The 17,892-nt window shown below is 48.4% G+C and overlaps 6 protein-coding genes across 6 annotated transcripts; 2 read left to right on the top strand and 4 right to left on the bottom strand.

Annotated features, from left to right (window-relative positions):
• Positions 1-958: 958 nt before the first annotated feature.
• TGAM01_v200205 (hypothetical protein) lies at positions 959-1,573 on the bottom strand (the record flags this gene model as incomplete). The annotated part of the gene is made up of 1 exon (XM_018809157.1): positions 959-1,573. The coding sequence occupies one exon, from the start codon at positions 1,571-1,573 to the stop codon at positions 959-961; it is 615 nt and encodes a 204-aa protein (XP_018657634.1).
• Positions 1,574-3,765: 2,192 nt separating this feature from the next.
• Positions 3,766-5,398, top strand: TGAM01_v200204 (saccharopine dehydrogenase; the record flags this gene model as incomplete). Its single annotated transcript, XM_018809156.1, has 6 exons — positions 3,766-3,776; positions 3,835-3,869; positions 3,930-3,977; positions 4,032-4,313; positions 4,384-4,404; positions 4,452-5,398. The coding sequence occupies 6 exons, from the start codon at positions 3,766-3,768 to the stop codon at positions 5,396-5,398; spliced, it is 1,344 nt and encodes a 447-aa protein (XP_018657633.1).
• A 279-nt stretch (positions 5,399-5,677) lies between these two features.
• On the bottom strand, positions 5,678-7,515 carry TGAM01_v200203 (FAD binding domain-containing protein; the record flags this gene model as incomplete). The annotated part of the gene is made up of 3 exons (XM_018809155.1): positions 5,678-5,966; positions 6,034-6,310; positions 6,369-7,515. 3 exons carry the CDS (start codon positions 7,513-7,515, stop codon positions 5,678-5,680), a joined length of 1,713 nt encoding a protein of 570 aa, XP_018657632.1.
• A 2,805-nt stretch (positions 7,516-10,320) lies between these two features.
• Positions 10,321-11,253, bottom strand: TGAM01_v200202 (hypothetical protein; the record flags this gene model as incomplete). Its single annotated transcript, XM_018809154.1, has 1 exon — positions 10,321-11,253. One exon carries the CDS (start codon positions 11,251-11,253, stop codon positions 10,321-10,323), a length of 933 nt encoding a protein of 310 aa, XP_018657631.1.
• A 1,116-nt stretch (positions 11,254-12,369) lies between these two features.
• TGAM01_v200201 (choline dehydrogenase) lies at positions 12,370-14,218 on the bottom strand (the record flags this gene model as incomplete). Its single annotated transcript, XM_018809153.1, has 2 exons — positions 12,370-13,956; positions 14,015-14,218. The coding sequence occupies 2 exons, from the start codon at positions 14,216-14,218 to the stop codon at positions 12,370-12,372; spliced, it is 1,791 nt and encodes a 596-aa protein (XP_018657630.1).
• A 1,747-nt stretch (positions 14,219-15,965) lies between these two features.
• TGAM01_v200200 (cytochrome P450) lies at positions 15,966-17,883 on the top strand (the record flags this gene model as incomplete). Its single annotated transcript, XM_018809152.1, has 5 exons — positions 15,966-16,392; positions 16,454-16,636; positions 16,694-17,177; positions 17,239-17,522; positions 17,585-17,883. 5 exons carry the CDS (start codon positions 15,966-15,968, stop codon positions 17,881-17,883), a joined length of 1,677 nt encoding a protein of 558 aa, XP_018657629.1.
• Between the last annotated feature and the right edge of the window lie 9 nt (positions 17,884-17,892).

Here is a 17,892-nt window from a genome sequence, read left to right as displayed (position 1 = left end):
CTCGACTTGGTCAGGGTGCTGGAACAATCACATGCTCCAAATCGTCGGGATAGCCCTAGCAATCCGCCATGCGGTAAAGCCCAGCAGGACGGTCTACCTCGTACTCTATCGCATCGTGCGTTTTTGCCCGATGCAAACTTCCCTGCTAGGTACTTCCACCCCGGTAATAATAGGGGTTCTTTCGGATATGCCTTGTGCTCGATTCCCAAATCGGGGATGTCGCCTCCGATTTAACAACTGTGGTGGGGAAGAAATCAGGCCACTTCGGGAGCCATGCTTTTTACAACGAGAACGCGATCCACCAATACTTCAAAACTACCCCGGCTGATCGGGCTATCAGGCTGCATTTCAGCCGACACCGCTGTCATTTCTCTTGTTCGCCATATGCTACAATAAAGTAAGTTTGTCGTGATTGTATGACATTCTCGATGAAAGGCGGGGTGGATAGAGGTGAGGGATGGTAGCATAAATGCTGGATGAAGTACAACTATTCCGAATTTGTAGAGCATTCTATGTAAAATCACATGGCAATTATTGCTGTGAAGACTTCATGGTCACTGCCATGCCTTCTGTGCAGCCGCCTTAACGTATGTTAGGTACGAATCGATCCGGTGACCAGTTTTTCACAAACACGTGGCGGACAGTGAACCATCTGGACGCATCTAACGGCCGGTTCTGAGGAGCATATTATCTCAGGAACTAGCCAAGAACTAGTGTCTCTTATTTACAGTCAGCAATGATACATCACCTGCGCCAAGCAACTACTTGTATAAACCCAAAGGCTTGAAGCATTTTACACAAGGTACCTTACATGAAGGCAGTTTAAGCATCTACGTACACCGGGCTATTTGGCCTTAATACGTCGTCTAATCTAGGTTAGTAGGTAGTATGAAGATGTATCGAGATACCGACCTTTCAATTTTTTACATTTGACGCGTAACAGCAGACCTTTGTGTTACTAGCGACCCTGTAGTACATGCAGTATCTTATGTACTGACTCTTCTACTGTTCCACCCACATCCATCGACTCCGTGATTAACCTCACAGGCTCATAGTCATATGGACGCGGGTTCAGAAGCTTATGATCCTCCACTATCTGACGCAGGACACTGGCATCTATCAACTTGGTTTTGCCCCCTTCTCGCCGCTCCATACTTGTGACGCGCTTTTCTAAAACTTCTCTATCGCATCCAAGATTGAGCCAATATACTGGTATATACGTGTTCCGGACTATGGACATATGCTCTTCAAAGGTTCTAATGTCTGCTTCATTATCGACAAGACATGCCGTCATAAGAACCGTTTTGCCCTCTTGTGCAATCTTCCGAATGGCGTCGAAAGCAACTTCACGAAATTTTCGACGTAGCTCGCAGTGTGCTGCACTCCTGCCAGGGTAAATCGCCTGAGCCGGATCAATGAGCAGGTGGTTATCGATGAGACGGACTGTATCCTCGGGAAAGTAGCTCTTCATCTTGGTTGCTATGGTCAATTTTCCTGTGCCGGGGAAGCCATTGAGAACAACGACTTTGCCGCAGACTTGAGGACCTGGTTCGGAATTTTGATCGTGTTCCATGTCGAAAATCCTGTCGCGTACATTAGCATGCAGTACGCGTTCGAAACGGGCTTCTTTCTTCTATCTTTGAGAAAAATGACTCACAGCGGCATATCCTTCATCACTGTTTGCGCCCAAAGCCCTGAGGTTCTGTCGATGCGGATAGCAGAATAATAATATACATACCAAGGCTAGATAGATCTGTCAGAGATCTGAGTTGTGTTTAAAGCTTGGTTACTTTTAAACGAGAGGAAAGAGGCTCTTTTATTCCACTATGACTCACTCTCCTTTTTTTATGAATGGCTCCAAGCTCTGCTTTCTGAACTTTATTTGCCCCTATGTACTATATAGATACCTAGTAGGTACTCTGTGCGACGATGAAAAACATCCCACCAGTGAGTCAAGGAGTAGGTAGGTACCTCATAAGATGGATAATCGATTTACACGAAGGGTTATCTTACATGCACGTCGATAGCTCTACACGTTGAGAGCAAGGAACCTTATAACCACCAGTACAACAATATTATTATTATACAGTACTTATTTCCAATTAGATGTAGGTTTTCTCTTTGCGTTCCTCTGTTGTTCCAAGCTCCCCATATGATCTCGGGCTCACAAGAGAGCTGCTACTACGTACTTCCATGTAGTCTCTGATATTGATGCTGCAGCGGGGCCAGCCTTACCTGCTCCATAAGCCTCTCCAATCTTAGCGTCGAACTCTTTTGGCGGGCTCGATGAAAGCATGCGAAAAGATACTAGATGATTATATAAGGCAGACGGATTATGTATTATTTAACATCTCGCGTATCGGATCTACGGTTCTGACGTTAACACAATCCAGACTTTACGAGTCGCGGGAGCCAACTAGTCTCTGCCTTGCCGAGGCCTTCGCTAACTCTACCGCTTCTCATGCTGCTACCTGAAATCATTGTGTTAACCGAGTTTCAGCTTTTCTTGCTCCTCACCAGAATCTATCTTATCTTTCTCTTACCTGTAAAGTGCTCGTTTTATCCTTGGGAGAGACGTAGCGAATGTTCAGCATCAACCCCGTCATAATCTCAATTTTGCTAGAGAGCTACTTTGGAGATTGTTACTTTTACTGCTCATTTTTCTGTTGGCTGCGTAGCACCTCTCAGTAGTAGAAGCGTAAAGAAACAAAATATAACTTCGATAGGCAGATCAAATGCTTATGTTACTACAGTGATAGATGCTCTAAACGCACAAGATTCATCTTTGCGATTTCTTCTTACATCCTCGCAATAACATGCATCACGGTTGATATGAGCTTGAGAGAAACCCGCAAGAGGGCTCCTCACAATACTCGCAAGTTTCTCGTAAAACGCACGCCCAAGGCGCCTGTTCATTTTGGCGACATATCCCAGCTAGCTTTTCGAATAATAGCTATCTAGCTCTTTATATTGATGTCGCCATTCAGTTACCCAATGGGTGAACAGGGGTATTGCTGTTTCCTTCAATTGAGTATGTAACTCATCATAGAATCAGTACCAAGATTTCTCTTATTGGATTTTCACACCTGGAGATACTGGTGAGGCTAGTCCAACCAAGAGACTGGTTTTCGCTCAGATTTGATACTGCTTCTTTTACTGCCTATCTGCCATGCAAGCAGGTCTCTAATGATGTCGAACTCTCTTTGAACCTAATGAGTAAGAATGGATTACACCAGCTACCACAAACCGGAGATATACAAAGAGGATTTTTCACTATCAACCAATGAAATAATATGAGATATTCCTCGTATAATAACTGCTTGTTAATTCTCACGCAAGCATCTTGATAAACGTCCATCGCCCCGCACCTCTACCCCACCATGAGCAAAGAGAGTATGATGCAATGCACCCTACAATCTGCAAATACTGTAGTGAAAATCGACTTGCAATCGCATCGATTATGGTCCCAGCGCAGCACCTTTATCGTGATATTTCACATAATTCTCGAGGAGCGATTTGCTACTAAGATTAGTCAGAAAGTACACAAAATCTGCGCTGGTGTGAAGAGTTGAGGGACTGCACTGTATGCTGTCATTGCCCGGCTTTGGCCCATCGGCGTGACTCTGCCCCGCGCTCCGACATCGCTATAGTGTAAAATTTAGCACTCAAGCTCTGCTTGATATAAACTCCATCTTAGCTATCACTTCGATAGCCGTCAATTGAGCGCGCAGCAAGCTTCAACAACTGATAATCGCAATAATCAAAATGGCGCAACAGTGTGTATTATCTTGGGACCAATTTTGATTCGTTGCTGACTTAGATTGCGGCGGGTAGATCTGTGTTGATGCTCGGTGCCGGTTTCGTCACCCGTACGCAGCAGCGCTTTATCCTCCTCTATGGAGCGCAACAAAGCTAACAGAGTCAATTAGGGCCTACACTTGATGTCTTGACTGACGCTGGCATCCCTGTCACTGTTGGTAAGCTTGTGTTTTTCTTTCTACTTCGCTACCATATGCTGACCGATTGTAAAGCATGCCGAACCCTCCAGACTGCCCAGGGCCTTTCCGCTGGCGTGAAGCTCGCGACACCTATTTCGCTCGATGTGACCGATGCCAAGGCTCTGGATGCCGAGGTCGCCAAGCATGACTTGGTCATCAGCTTGATTCCTTATACCTTCCATGCTACCGTCATTGAGTCTGCGATCCGACAGAAGAAGAATGTTGTGACCACGAGCTACGTTTCCCCCGCCATGATGGAGCTGGACCAGAAGGCCAAGGATGCCGGAATCACCGTCATGAACGAGATTGGTCTTGGTAATTATATTTCCCTCCCTTAGAATCCCATGATGACTCTGAAAACTGACCATGCCGTCTTTCTGGCTAGATCCCGGTATTGATCACCTGTGTAAGTCGTCCTGTCCAGCTATTATTACTTCATGCTGACCTATTCAGATGCCGTCAAGACTATCGATGAAGTCCACCAGGCAGGCGGCAAGATCCTTTCCTTCCTCTCATATTGCGGCGGGTTGCCCGCTCCTGAAGCCTCCGATAACCCCCTGGGCTACAAATTCTCTTGGTCCTCTCGCGGTGTGCTACTCGCCTTGAGAAACGCTGCCAAGGTCTACCAGAATGGCAAGATTGTCGACATTGCGTCCAAGGATCTCATGGCTACTGCCAAGCCTTACTTCATCATGCCAGGATATGCTTTCGTCGCATACCCTAACCGTGATTCTACTCCCTACAAGGAGCGATACAACATTCCCGAGGCCGAGACTATCGTCCGTGGTACCCTGAGATACCAGGGCTTCCCCCAGTTCATCAAGGTTCTTGTGCAGACCGGCTTCTTGGAGGAGACTCCCATTGAAGCCCTCAAGACCCCCATTGCCTGGAAGGAGGCTACCAAAGCCGTTCTTGGCATCTCTTCTTCTGAGCCCAAAGACCTAGAAGCTGCCATCGTTTCAAGAGCCGATTTCGACTCGGATGAGGACCGTGAGCGAATTCTTTCTGGTCTCCGATGGATTGGCATCTTCTCTGATGAGAAGATCACTCCTCGTGGCAACTCTCTCGACACCCTCTGCGCCACTCTCGAGCAGAAGATGCAATTTGAGGAGAACGAGCGCGACATGGTCATGCTTCAGCACAAGTTCGAGATCGAGCACAAAGATGGCTCTCGCGAGACTCGCACTTCCACTCTAGTCGAATACGGCGACCCCAAGGGCTATAGCGCCATGGCAAAATTGGTAGGTGTGCCCGCCGCTGTCGCTACCAAGCAGGTCTTGGATGGAACCCTGTCGGAGAAGGGTGTTTTGGCTCCTATGACTGCCAAGATTAACAACCCTATTATGAAGGAGCTCAAGGAGAAGTATGGTATCACAATGATCGAAAAGACTGTCTTGTAGATAGGCTACTTCAAAAAAGAATGAAAAGGGAAAAAAGAAGGAAGAGAGAAGAAGCCTTTCTTGGATCAATAAAATACCTCTTCTGCTGAACAGGATCGCAACCTACCATTCGCCCAAACCATCAGTGAGTCTAGTGAAGACAGCATCTGCCCCGATACCGCTTTTGAGCACCAGCAAGGAGATTTAAGAGTTAATCATTATTATCTTGTGTTGAACATGTTTAAAATGTATAATCTAGCTATGTACGCGAGGCAATAACCCCCAAGAATATATATATATTTACGAGACAGGACACAGGCGCCCAGTAACGCTGTCCACCGTCCAATCGTCGCTTCCAACCGCAGTAAGACCGTAGAATGTGCTTGAAGGATCGTATTTGTTTTTAATTGACTTGAGAGTCTGGTAGTTATTACCATAGAAGACACTTTGGAAATTAGGCTGGTGCATGTCGGCCTCATTCAGGTAGGCACCCTGAACAGGCGACAGAGCTTCCAACTTGGGTATCAGGACATTTGTCACATTGTTTTGAGCGTAGATGTTATTTTGGAAGTTGAGAGGATCATATGGGCTATGAGTAAAACGTAAGTAAGTGCAAATCAAGCTATATGTGGAAAGTCGACTGCTAGACAACTTACACTCCGATAACATTGCTCGTAATAGATGTCCGCCAGACGGGGTTCACAGCGTTTGGAACCTTGGTGCCGTTACTGACGTTGACGCACACACCAGAGATGACAGCGCCGGCCTCATTAATGAATCGATAAGCGTCTACCAAAGAAGTGGCGCTTGACTGGCTTTCGAGTAACGTTCGTGGGATGAGACGCCCGCCAATGTTATACTCAGTGACGTTAGGAGGAGGGTTGTAGGCGTTAAAGCTATCCAAAAACGTAGAGAACTGGTCAATGTGGAAGTCTGTCATCGAAGAAATTAGACCTATTAATAAACATGGTGGCGAGTGAAGGAGACTTACCGTAAGTGATATTTTGCTTCTGTAGATAGCTCAGCGTAGGGTTGAGAAGCGTCTGCAGCTGTGCTTTGCTAACACCAGGGGCATTTATAGGCTGGACAAGGAACGCCCCATAAGCAAGCAGGTAGACAACGGTAGCACCAGTGTCAACGATACTAGGTAGTGTCGTGAGGAATGTTTGAACAGCTGCGTAGAAAGCATCATCGGATATTCCCTGGTTGGTGATTGTAAGGTTGGCAGCAGAGCTTGGCATATCAGCGAAAGCTCGAACGGTCATGGACAGAACAGCAGCATAAGTTCCACCACCACCGCCAGAGAGAGCCCAGTAAAGGTCAGTGTTCTGAGAAGGAGTAGCGACAAGATGCTGGCCGGTACTAGTAATGACCTCCCACTCGAGGACCTGATCAGCGGCAAGGCCAAACTTGCTGGCCACTGGCCCATGTCCACCACCCTGACTGTAACCTCCTGCATAGCCAACCGATGCGCCATCTCCAGTAACAACTATTAGGCCATTCTTGTGGGCAAAAGCTTGGGCTTCAGAGTTCTGGACGCCAGCTCCAACCTTTAGCGCTTTGCCGGTGTAGTAGCTTTGCTTATAGTTGACGAGTGAGATGTCTTTGAGAAAATGGGTCCAGAGAGCCAGGCCTCCAGTTCCCGAAGACTTGCCGTAGTAGTCATGGCCTGTGTTTCGAATCACTAAGCGGATGTTGTTCTGCTGTGCAAACTTGATGGTAGCCAGATAGTCGGAGCTAGAGCTAGCATTGACAGAGTACTGAACAAGGGTACCGACGATACATCTCGCACTAGGCGCCGTGAAAGGATCACAGCTGACGTTGGCGAAGAACGGCGCCATGGGATCGGAGGAAGACGCGATGTGCGTGGCGGGATAGTCCCACACGGACTTCAAGGCATTGCACTTTTGAGCGTTGTAGGAGCCAAAGGAAGAGTCATGGCAGACGCTACCGATAGGTACTGTGGCTATGAGTCGGCCTCCTACTGTTCTATTGAAGGCGGTCCATTCTGATTTGGTTGGCCAGCACGAATCTGACGGTAAGCAGCGGCAACTCGACTCAGTGACACAAGTCGTGTTGATGGCAGCCGCAGATACCAGAGCCGGCACGATGGCTAGAAGAGAGAAGAGCCGAGCCATGCTGAGAACTGTGTAAGAGTCCAGTGTGGGTGGTTTGAGCAGGAACAGCTACCGGCTGGACCAGGAATATATAATAGAAGCCACAAAGTAGCTGGAGTAGAAGATCTCGAGAAGAGAAGTTTGTTATAAGCAAAGAACATTCCAAGCCATGAAAAGGGAGAGTGCTTGCGGGTCATGGGGAGGGATCGTTAGCCCGGCAGCCAGGGTCATGGCTGCATCTTCTCGACGGGGGCCATGTGGAAACCACGTTTTTGATTGTCCACTAACGCCATGCAGCAACTAAGACGAGCCACACCGTTCAGGTTGGTCGGGTCGGCCATTCACGTCGGGCCAATGTCAAGGCGCGGATGGTGGATGCAGGAAGGCGCATGGCCTGCTCCAGTCTAGATTCTGGGACGGAAGACGGCATGCCACGCGCATGGGCGTTTTGTCGTGGCCAGATGCCACGTGAAGATGGAGAGACGGAGCGAACCAGAAGGCGAGTTGGAGATTATTCAGGTGAACTATGGAGATTTGCATCAGCCGCGGCTGAAGGATGGGTTGCAGTACGATCCACAGGAGCAAGGAATCGGGTCAGGTTGATTGGTGAAAAGTGCAGGCTCGATAAGGGAATGATACAGAACATTGCAGAGAAGTGGGTGGAAGGTTTACATAAGTTCAAGAAACATGTGTTGTATCTTAGAAATGTAGACGTATTCATCTAATCTGTCTAGATGCTATCAAAGCACTGAGCAGGCTCGAAATCAGCGAATAAAACCCTCCTCCAGAAGAGCCTGATATGGACTACTACGTTGGCAAAGAGAATGGGCAAGGACCACCATAATACATACAAGCCATATCTTGAGTCAACATTATACTGCAAGTGGACTTCTTACATTGCTACATATCCATCCATCGCCAAGTGCTGTTAACTGCTCTAGTCGTAGATGAAATAATTTGCGGGGTGAAATGCAAGCCTACGCCTCATGTGGTGGCGGAAGGATTCCCAAGTGGCATTTTTAGTTGTTGCCTTCTAGAAGCTATCATCGCTAGCTTGTGACTATCGGTTCTTCAATTTACTGACGCTTTCTGATACCATGGCAAGATGTCTTTGCTACAGACTAGGTGTATATACGGGTAGTATGCTGTTATGTCAGCGGCACTGCATAGATGCTCCTACATGTACTTCACCTATGAGCTTACAGCTGTACACATTGTCTTTGATACCCATATTGCTCTTGAACAAAACTTAGATAATGCTCTTTACGGACCCCGTGTAAGAAGCAATGCGTCTAGAAGTTGCTCGTGCAAAGGCATTCAGGAAGCGGAGGGCCAAGGCACAGCATATAACCGCTTTTCCATTTGAGTTTGTAAGCATTGAACACTGCATTCATAGCGGCTGGATGAGAATGAAACCCCCGCACTTTGACAACATACCTATGTGCAAGTACGCAAAGGCAGCATGTACATACCTTCGGATACAGGAGGTGCTCCATGCTGGGAACTTGTGATACTGCTTCACTCGTTTCGATAATGCGGATGCCTGCTGCGAACGCTTTGACAATCTGCGCTGTGTGATGTCAGCCATTTGGCCAACCGCATGTAATACTTGCTAGCGTCTATGCTCGGTGGCTTTTCAGGCGAATCAGTTGCGCATTGTTAGCACTATCTGCAAGCAACGATGACGCCCCGCCGCTACAACGGTGAGATATCAGCCCTTGCTCTGCAGAACGCCAGGGTGGTAAGACGGCCTGTAGGGATCTCCGTTGCCCGCGGGAGGCTGCCTTAACCGGAAGGTAACTGGCTGGATTCGAAAGTCGCTTACGTGCAAAGCCCATGCAGCCACTTCTGCGTGTATTAGCGACAGGCTTCCATTGGGTGCTTTATTGGAGCTTAATCCGCTTCTTATTAGCCATATCGCTTAGACGGCGATTGACGACTGGTCTAGCTTCTCTGGGTTCACATCTTGACTTTGTATGTTGTGTACTATGTCTTCTAGTTGACTTACGAAAACCTTACGAAGCCAAGCTGGTGTTGCATTGCATAGCTACGTTTGTACCAAGTGACCTTGGTGCTACTTACTTCTTGAGGCAACCAAGATAAGGCATGGAGACGCGCAGCCCCCATGTTTGACATACATTGAAAGCATTTCCGTTCCTTGTTGTATTGGCCGCGGATTTACACTAATGCTGCACTCTATCTATATCCTGGCCTATATTACGGAGTACATATTCCGCGGTCTCGAACCAAGTCTCCTGAGCGATTTTAACACAAGCAATATGAAGTACCTGCAGCATGCAGAAGAAAGAACTGGCAGATAACTCTTGCCTAATACGTCCCGGGCCGTTGTACGGTACGAGAATACCTACATACTCGTGCCTGCCTGCCATTTGTACCCTTACTGCACCTGTAGATACGAGCGTTCATTCGGAGTACCCGATCTTCTATGCCGATTTCAGTTACTAAGTGAAAAGGATAGTCACATCAGATTTCTCAGTAGTTTAAGCAACAAAGTCAACAATGAGATCTCATAGTTTTACTCTCACAACTATCTGTACAATTTAACAAAGTGATATGTAAAAAAGCCTTCATCGAAGCCAGTGAAGGTCATAGTTACAAAAGAAAGAAAAGGAAAATAAACCGAAAACAAAACTCCTTCTGCTAAAAAATACACTTTTCGACCTGAAACAAGCTGATGGATGACGAGAAAGTTATAATGTGGGCTCCGTAGTTGTAAATGGAAGGTATTCCACAAGTAGTTGTAAGGAAGCCTGGAGAACTGAATAGTTGACAGTGGTTCCGGTTCTGAAACTGCCACCGGGAGAGTTACAATGCAGCAAACAGTGGCATTGAATAGAGACACATGGACCAGAAGCACCACATCTTCCAAGACTGGTCATCTGCCTTAACCGTCTGTCGCAACAACACGTTCGCTGCAACAGCGCCTCCAACCGCCAAAGGCAAAGTATAAGCCCAAATCTCAAGTTCCCAGAAGAAAGGGCAGACGCAAGACCAAAGAGCAACAAAAACAGCAATAGAGACGCGCGAGAACCTCTCGCCCAGCAGCAATGGTATGGATAACCGTCCCCGTGTTCGATCGCCGTCCTGGTCCTTGAGATCTTGCACCTGCATGGTGGTAAGGATCATTCCGCTGATGATGGCTATCCATGTCAATCCGCCCTGGTTGACAGTCGTATGTGCCCCGAGCGCAATCTGCAGTGAGCCGTGGTTGAAGAAGCCATAAGCAATGGAGATGATCAGGTCTCTGACGACCTCGTCTCCACCTTTCAGGTCGTTGTAGAGCCACGTAAGAATCTGTATAAAGACTCCCTCTCTCCAAACGCCAAGATAGTAGTTGAGGGCGAGAGCAATTGGAACTGCGATGAGCATTGACCGTCTGGTCTGCTCTCCGGTGACTTTGCCGGATGGTATCGGTCGCCATGGCTTGTTGATCAAGTCTTCTTTGACAGATTCTTCCGATCGTTGGTTCGCAAGGTCGAAGATCAGAACATTGTACCAGTTGAATGCAATGACTATGGGAAACGCTTGAGCTAGTTGCCAGAGGGAAGGGGCTTGCCCATCAGCAAGGTGAGAGGCCGCCAACGCGCCCAACATCCCAAACGTCGTGTTTGGGATAACGAATGTTGGAAAATTACTTTCTGTAAACTCCCAGATCAGATACGGAATGTAAAAGATTGCAGAGAAAGTGGTAAGTTGCCGTCTCCCATTGGGATACCCGATATCTTGAACTTTTTCCATTGTGAAGGAGCTAGTGTTTGAGAGCGTTGTCTTGATAACTTGGTCAAAACTGGGCAAAGCTTGAAAGGTCTTTGACAACCTCATCTGCTAACTTCTGTTCACTAGGAAAACAAAAAAATATTAACGACATATCCGAGAGAGATAGAGTTATGAGTATATACTTCTACCATCGAGCAAGGCATATTTCGAGTATGTCACAGGACGGCCTCGCCCCCTTCCTCGGCTATGTTACTCAAACATGCTTACACCACAGGCTTCTATTCTCGGTAGCACTTTACACCACATCTAATCATATCATCATCCAATTTTCGTCTGTTATTTCTGGCGGCGAGGCAACACGTTGTGGAGTGGCTAGACTCTCGTCCACTATCTTCACACCCTCTCATCAACTTGACAATGCTACAAAAGACAAAGCGCATAACGTACAACCGCTACCCACGCCTCTTGAGCTTATTTTCTATACTGAATTAGGCAAAAGTGACAGCATCGTGCAAATCTAGCCAGGCACTTTGTCAATTTTGATATAGTTTGCGCTGTGAACTATCTACTAAACAGGTCAACGGTACTGTTCCATGTACTGGTCTATTTTGGCAAGATACGCTATACGACCCACGATACCGGCACTAGGTGCTCATCCAACATCATGACAGATGATCCTCCGTCCGAAGTAAGCTGCCACTAGCACACACACTTGTGCTTGGACTAACACCACTTGCACCACTAGCAATTGGCGGGAGAGTACCGTGCCGTCCCTTGCCCAGTCTGGTGTGACTGGCGGCGTTTAGAGCGGAGCCCTGTGCAAAGGCATTCTTATCTGGTACCATATCCTGGTGCTCGGTACTACTATTAATTATTGACAGGGGTGCTCCGGGGGGTTTTCATGGATACTCTCAGGAAGCTTCTCTAAGCGGCTCGCGCGCCTATAGCAGTGGGTTACGAATGATGCACTCTCAGATCAAAACGGCAAGCAGAACTCAAGCTAATATGTGACATGAAGCAGTAGTAGGTACGACCTATCATACGGAAAATGTATTTTGTTCAGATCATCTTTTATTTGCCGGATCTACCGGCTCTTCTTCTTTAGCCCTACATACAGACTACTATAGCACCTGTGCTCTAGACTTCACCCTTGATAATGCTCGCAGCATGCTCAGCCACACCATACACAGTCGCTTGAGGATTTGCCTTTGGCGTCAGCGGGATGATGCTGGCGTCGGCAATGCGCAGGTTGGGGCATCCATAGAGTCGGAGCTTGGAATCCACCACGCCCCCAAGCTCTTTAGCCATCATGGAGCAGGTTCCAGTGAAGTGGTGCGCGCCCACTGCCGTTTGACGCAGGTAATCCTTCGCTTGTTCGAGGCCGGTCTCCGCGGCCAAAAAGTTTCCGGCGGATTCTGCCGCCGTGTTTCGCTTCCCACCTACTTGGAGGTGGCTGACCAACGGCTCGGCTTTGGCGATGGACTCAATGAAGCGGAGATGCCGCGCAAGAACCTCGATATCCAACGGATGAGAAAAGTACCGAGGATCAATGTCTAGCTCAGTCGATGTCGGCGAAGCAGACTTGATATGGACGGATCCGCGTGAAAGTGGGTGCGTCAGCATTAAGGCAATGGAGAAATACTTGTCAGTTCCCGGTGGAGGAGGTGCCATTGTTCCGTCTTGGTTGAACGACGCATAGCCAGGGAACGACATGAAGTAGCCAGAGGGCTCCTCAGTGGATGTGAGAACCGAGCGCACAAAGTCGGCTTGGGCTTCCGCGAAGGGAGTGTCTCCGCCGCTGCCAGGGGCAATGTACTTTGCAATGAGTTCCTCAACTTCAGCCTTGCCCTGGGCGGACTGAATGCCCGGGAACGGGAGTTGAGCTGCGGCATTGGTGCCGCTTCTTGCAAACGGTCCGAGTTGCTGCCCATAAGCGGCCATGGCAGCTTGAAGAGCCGTCGGATCTTGGCGTGCAAGGCCGTCCATTGTCTCCTCGCTATCAAGGGCCTGGAAACTAAGACCGCATAGCGGGTGGTTCTGCAAGTTCTCTCCAACGTTGGGGTTGTCAATGACAACGTCAATGCCCAGTTTCGTCAAGAGGCGTGCATCCCCGACCCCAGACAGTTCAAGAATCTTGGGAGTGTTGATTGTTCCCGCTGTAAGGATAATCTCCGTGCCGGTAGCAGTAAGATCGGCACCATCCTTGGTATACTTGACGCCCTCTGCTGCGACAGCATCGCCGTTTTTGGTGAATATGATTTTCTCAACGGCCGCTTTGGTCACAATGGTAAGGTTCTTTCGGCCACGAGCAGGCTCCAGATACGCATTTCCAGCGTAACTCCTTGTCTTTGTGGCCGGATGAATAGCATCGGCAACAAATATTGGCCCGCTGACCTGGTCGGTGTAGGGATTACCGTCCTTGCTGAATCCCAGGGCGGCTATGGTCTGCTGCCAGATCTTGGGCCATTGATTGTCGGTATCCTTTGGGAAGCTCAGCTGGAGTGGCCCAGAGCCACTTGTACCTGCAGCAGGCCCGGAGGTCAAGGTGTATGATTTAGCCTGTGACTTGGAAAAGCTGGCCCAGTCCCAGCCGGGGTTCCCAAGCTTGGCCCAGGCGTCTACATTGGCCCGGGTGGAGAGTGTAAACGAGAGGCCGTTGAGAGCGCTTGAACCACCAAGGAGCCGACCCTGTGGGAAGGCAATTTCACGATTGTTGAAGCCAGCCTGATGTGATTCCGGTCAGCAGCGAATACCAAGTTACCAGTGGCTGCTCATCTCCTACCTGAGGGATTGTCTTGAACTTCCAGTCTGCGTCTGTATTCAGCAGCGTTGGCCACATAGCGGGAACCGACAGACGTGCATCCGCGGTAAGATCCTCGCCTGCCTCCAGGACGAGGACCCGCTTTGAAGAGTCTTCAGTGAGACGCGCTGCGAGCACTAAGCCTGCAGTTCCGCCACCAACAATGATGTAGTCGTAGCTGGACATTTTGGTTGGTTGGGATAGAATGAGTAGGTGTTTGTCTAAGATGATTCAGAAAGTGATTCGTGCCGGCCAGGAAGTTTGAAGATGAAATAACAACTTCTACAGATATCTATTTCGAGCTGCGGCTTTCACGGAGCTAACAGGTTGCTCTTTACGTCCAACTCGAGCGGATGTTGGCGGAGTAACTGCGGTGATGATACTGCGAGGAGAAAAAGCTCGGCCTTGCTCCGTCGTCTGATCTATTCTGCAGCTAGTATCGCGAATAGCTCACCTCCGCCGCCCAAGAAATGGTTGCATGATCCTGCAGGCTATGATCCTGGTAGCCGCACCAACACAGCCCTCGCTCCCACCTCCAAGTATGACCAACAATCATAAACTTTCCAAGTATTTGTAAAGTGAATTGATAGCCGCATGCAACTTCGTCTGATCGACGAACTTGTATGGTTACATGCTAGCAGGTATGTACGACAGGGGAAGCGCATCTCGCAAGGCCAGCGGCATATTTCCTTACAAATTGCGTCAACGAGGCCTAGCTCGCGTCCATGATTGGCCGTGCGTCTGGCGTATCGATATTCTGTCATATTGCGTGGGCTTTGGCCATAGCGTCTGCATGGGGTCCATATGTATCTGCGGAGTCTGAATGAACCTTGCAAGGCTATAGATACTAGCCACATCGAGAGACGCTCTGACCGTGCCCCGTAGATCATTCGCAAAGCATGGCTCAACTTGGCAGTTCTCAAGATGCTGAACTCCGCAGTATTCTACTTTTAGTATTTGGCGTTTATGAGATGGGTCAATATCACAAAGATCTACAACTCGGATTCCTAAACTTCCGCCGGCACTTTTTAGCACTATCCTCATGCTGTCAGCCTACCATATGCCGTGTCATTTCCTGTCACACCACAAGCACAAGCGCTACGACTCTGTGGCTACGCGCATTACCAACACGCAGCTTTCTAGCGACTTCTCATATCGGCAGGATCCACTGGTATGGCCGACAGAAGGACCAACACGCTCACTAAGTTATGAGTAAACAACAAAAAGTGTCAGAGCGGCCTCGGCGTTCACCAAGCGAGGCTGTGAAGTTAGCTAATACTAGCCGAGTTTCTGCAACAACCAGTACCTAAATAGGCTAACACAACTAAAGATCATGTTGGTTGTCAATTGCCAACTGCATATCTCATCTGTGGTCTATCAGCCATGTTTTTCTCTACAGAAAAGCAACTGCCTTTGAAGAGGCCTAGAATTAGCAACAAGTACTGCAGTAGCTTCTCGCTTAGCTTTAGTCAGCTTATCACAGAAAGAAAGATAATTAGCCGCTGTGTGCTAATTCATGGCCGTGTGGAGAACAAAGAGCGGCCGCGGCTACGGGCCGTTGTATAGTATCAGGCACGCTGTCAGAATGATTTAGTACTGGCACTTTCGACTTTTGGTACAGACCATATTCCAGTCTAAAGGGTAAATCCAAGCTAAAGGATTAGCCTACCGGATTGCCGTAGATAGAAGGTCGGCTCGTCTATAGGATGAATATTCTCCGTTCAGATACAGGCAGTAGTACTAGGTACCTGGTCATACATGTACTACTCACACACACCTCCTTTGAGAATTCGGGCTATGCCGACACCTAGTACCTGGGCATCGAGCAAAATTTTGGGTCATAAAATACACCTGCCTTTTCATACTCTTTGCATTTGCCCAGATAGACCTTCGATAATCATGATAATTGAGTGACTGTCAATCCATAACCATAATGGAAGCACTTGAACTCTGTCGCGCCCACAGAGAAGCTCTTCTCATTGCCGTGGGCATTTTATCGGGCGTCGTTATTCATGTCACCATCTTCATCAAGAGTGAATGGCACCTCCAAGCCCCTCACATATTCCTTCAATTTTGTGCTCTATATATCGCATCTCCTATATTAGCGAATATTTTGCAAGCCTCTCTGGCGGGAGATATTTTCCACGGAATCACAACTTGGGCCTATGGATACCTAGCAGGCCTAGTGACTAGCATTCTGGTGTACCGAACTATTTTACATCCGTTGACCACAGCTGGCTATCCGGGGCCTTGGTATGCAAAAGTTTCCAAAATATGGCATGTTTGGGCAGCCAGAAACTCGAAAAACCACCTTGTGCTTGACGAGCTACACAAAAAGTATGGCGCATTTGTGAGGACAGGTATGAATCGCCGAACGAGATGAAGAATATAGAGTGGACTACTAAACTAGCCACTATCTAGGCCCAGCCGAGATCACGGTTTTCCATCCAGACGTCTTCATGGCAGTTGATGGGCCACGCTCTGAATGTGCTAAGGCGGAATGGTATGACATTATACATCCGAGCATGTCGCTTGTCACAACGCGGTATAAACCACTACATGCGGCACGTCGCCGCGAATGGAACAGCGGTTTCACAACAAAAGGTTCGTTTTCTCAATACTTAACTTCTATTGCGTCATTTATACCAATATTCTTTTTAGCGCTTTTGGAGCATGAAGCCAAAATCCTCAAGTATGTCGATAAGCTTGACCAGTGCATCGAGGCAGATGCCAAATCGGGGAAGATAACAGACATGCGAAACCTTCTCCTCTGGTTCGGCTTTGACATCATGGGCGAGTTTGTTTTCAGCAAATCCTTTGGCATGCTAGAGACCCAGAAATGGCACCACATCATTGTTCGCTTACAGCGTGCTCTTTCTCTGTTGGGCCCAATGACTCCATTGCCATGGCTCGTACATATCGCTTTCGACCTTGCTCCGCGGGTCAGTGTCCTGAAAGACTGGTTTGACATCATAGCATGGTGCCAGTCACAAATGAGGGACAGACTTATAAATGGCAGCTCTAACCAGTCGCAAGATCTGGCGTACTACCTGATGGAGAAAGACGCCGAAGGCCGAGATGCTTTCGAAAGCGAAAAGTTTCTTTGGGCAGCAGGAGATAGCTTACTAGCCATTGTGGCTGGAAGGTGAGATACATCCAAGGCGCACAAGTCTGATAAGAAGCTTTAATAACATGAAATGGTCTAGTGAGCCCACTGCAGTTGCTCTAATTGCCGTACTCTGTGAGCTCGGCAAACACCCAGAGCACACAGATCAGATCTACGAAGAACTTAAGGATGTAGATGCCTTAGATCTCAAGACCCTTGTCACCCTTCCGCATCTCAATGCCGTCATCAAAGAATCACTACGTCTGCATCCCGCGCTTCTAACAGGCGGCAACCGAAAGACTTCTGACACCGGCCTTACCATCGGTGGAAGGTTTATCCCTCCTCACACCACCATCGTTGCTCCCCGATATACGATTGGAAGACGTAAGTTGCATCTTTCCACGGAGAAAATTTAGGAGAGCCTGCACTAACAAATGAGTTACCAGTCGAGGACTGTTTTGAGCAGGCCTCGGAGTTCATCCCTGAGCGCTGGACCACTCGTCCCGAATTGGTTCTTAACCCGGCGGCCTATGCACCGTTTGGCACTGGCCACCACAGTTGCCTTGGGAAAACCCTGGCTTTGGACACTATGAAGTTCGTGTTGGCAAGGATCTTGAAGAACTATCGATTCCGGCCTGCACCAGGGGATAATAGCCTGAGCGCCCTGGAAACGGTGAAAGATCAATTTACATCTAACCCAGGCATCTTGAAATTACAATTTGAGATTAGAACTAGCACTACATAGCACCAAACG

This window comes from Trichoderma gamsii, assembly GCF_001481775.2.
Source record: "Trichoderma gamsii strain T6085 chromosome Unknown Scaffold_1.2, whole genome shotgun sequence".
Taxonomy (NCBI): Eukaryota; Fungi; Ascomycota; class Sordariomycetes; order Hypocreales; family Hypocreaceae; genus Trichoderma; species Trichoderma gamsii.
The sequence above is the reverse complement of the archived record's forward strand: the minus strand, read 5'-3'. Positions and strand labels throughout refer to the sequence as shown.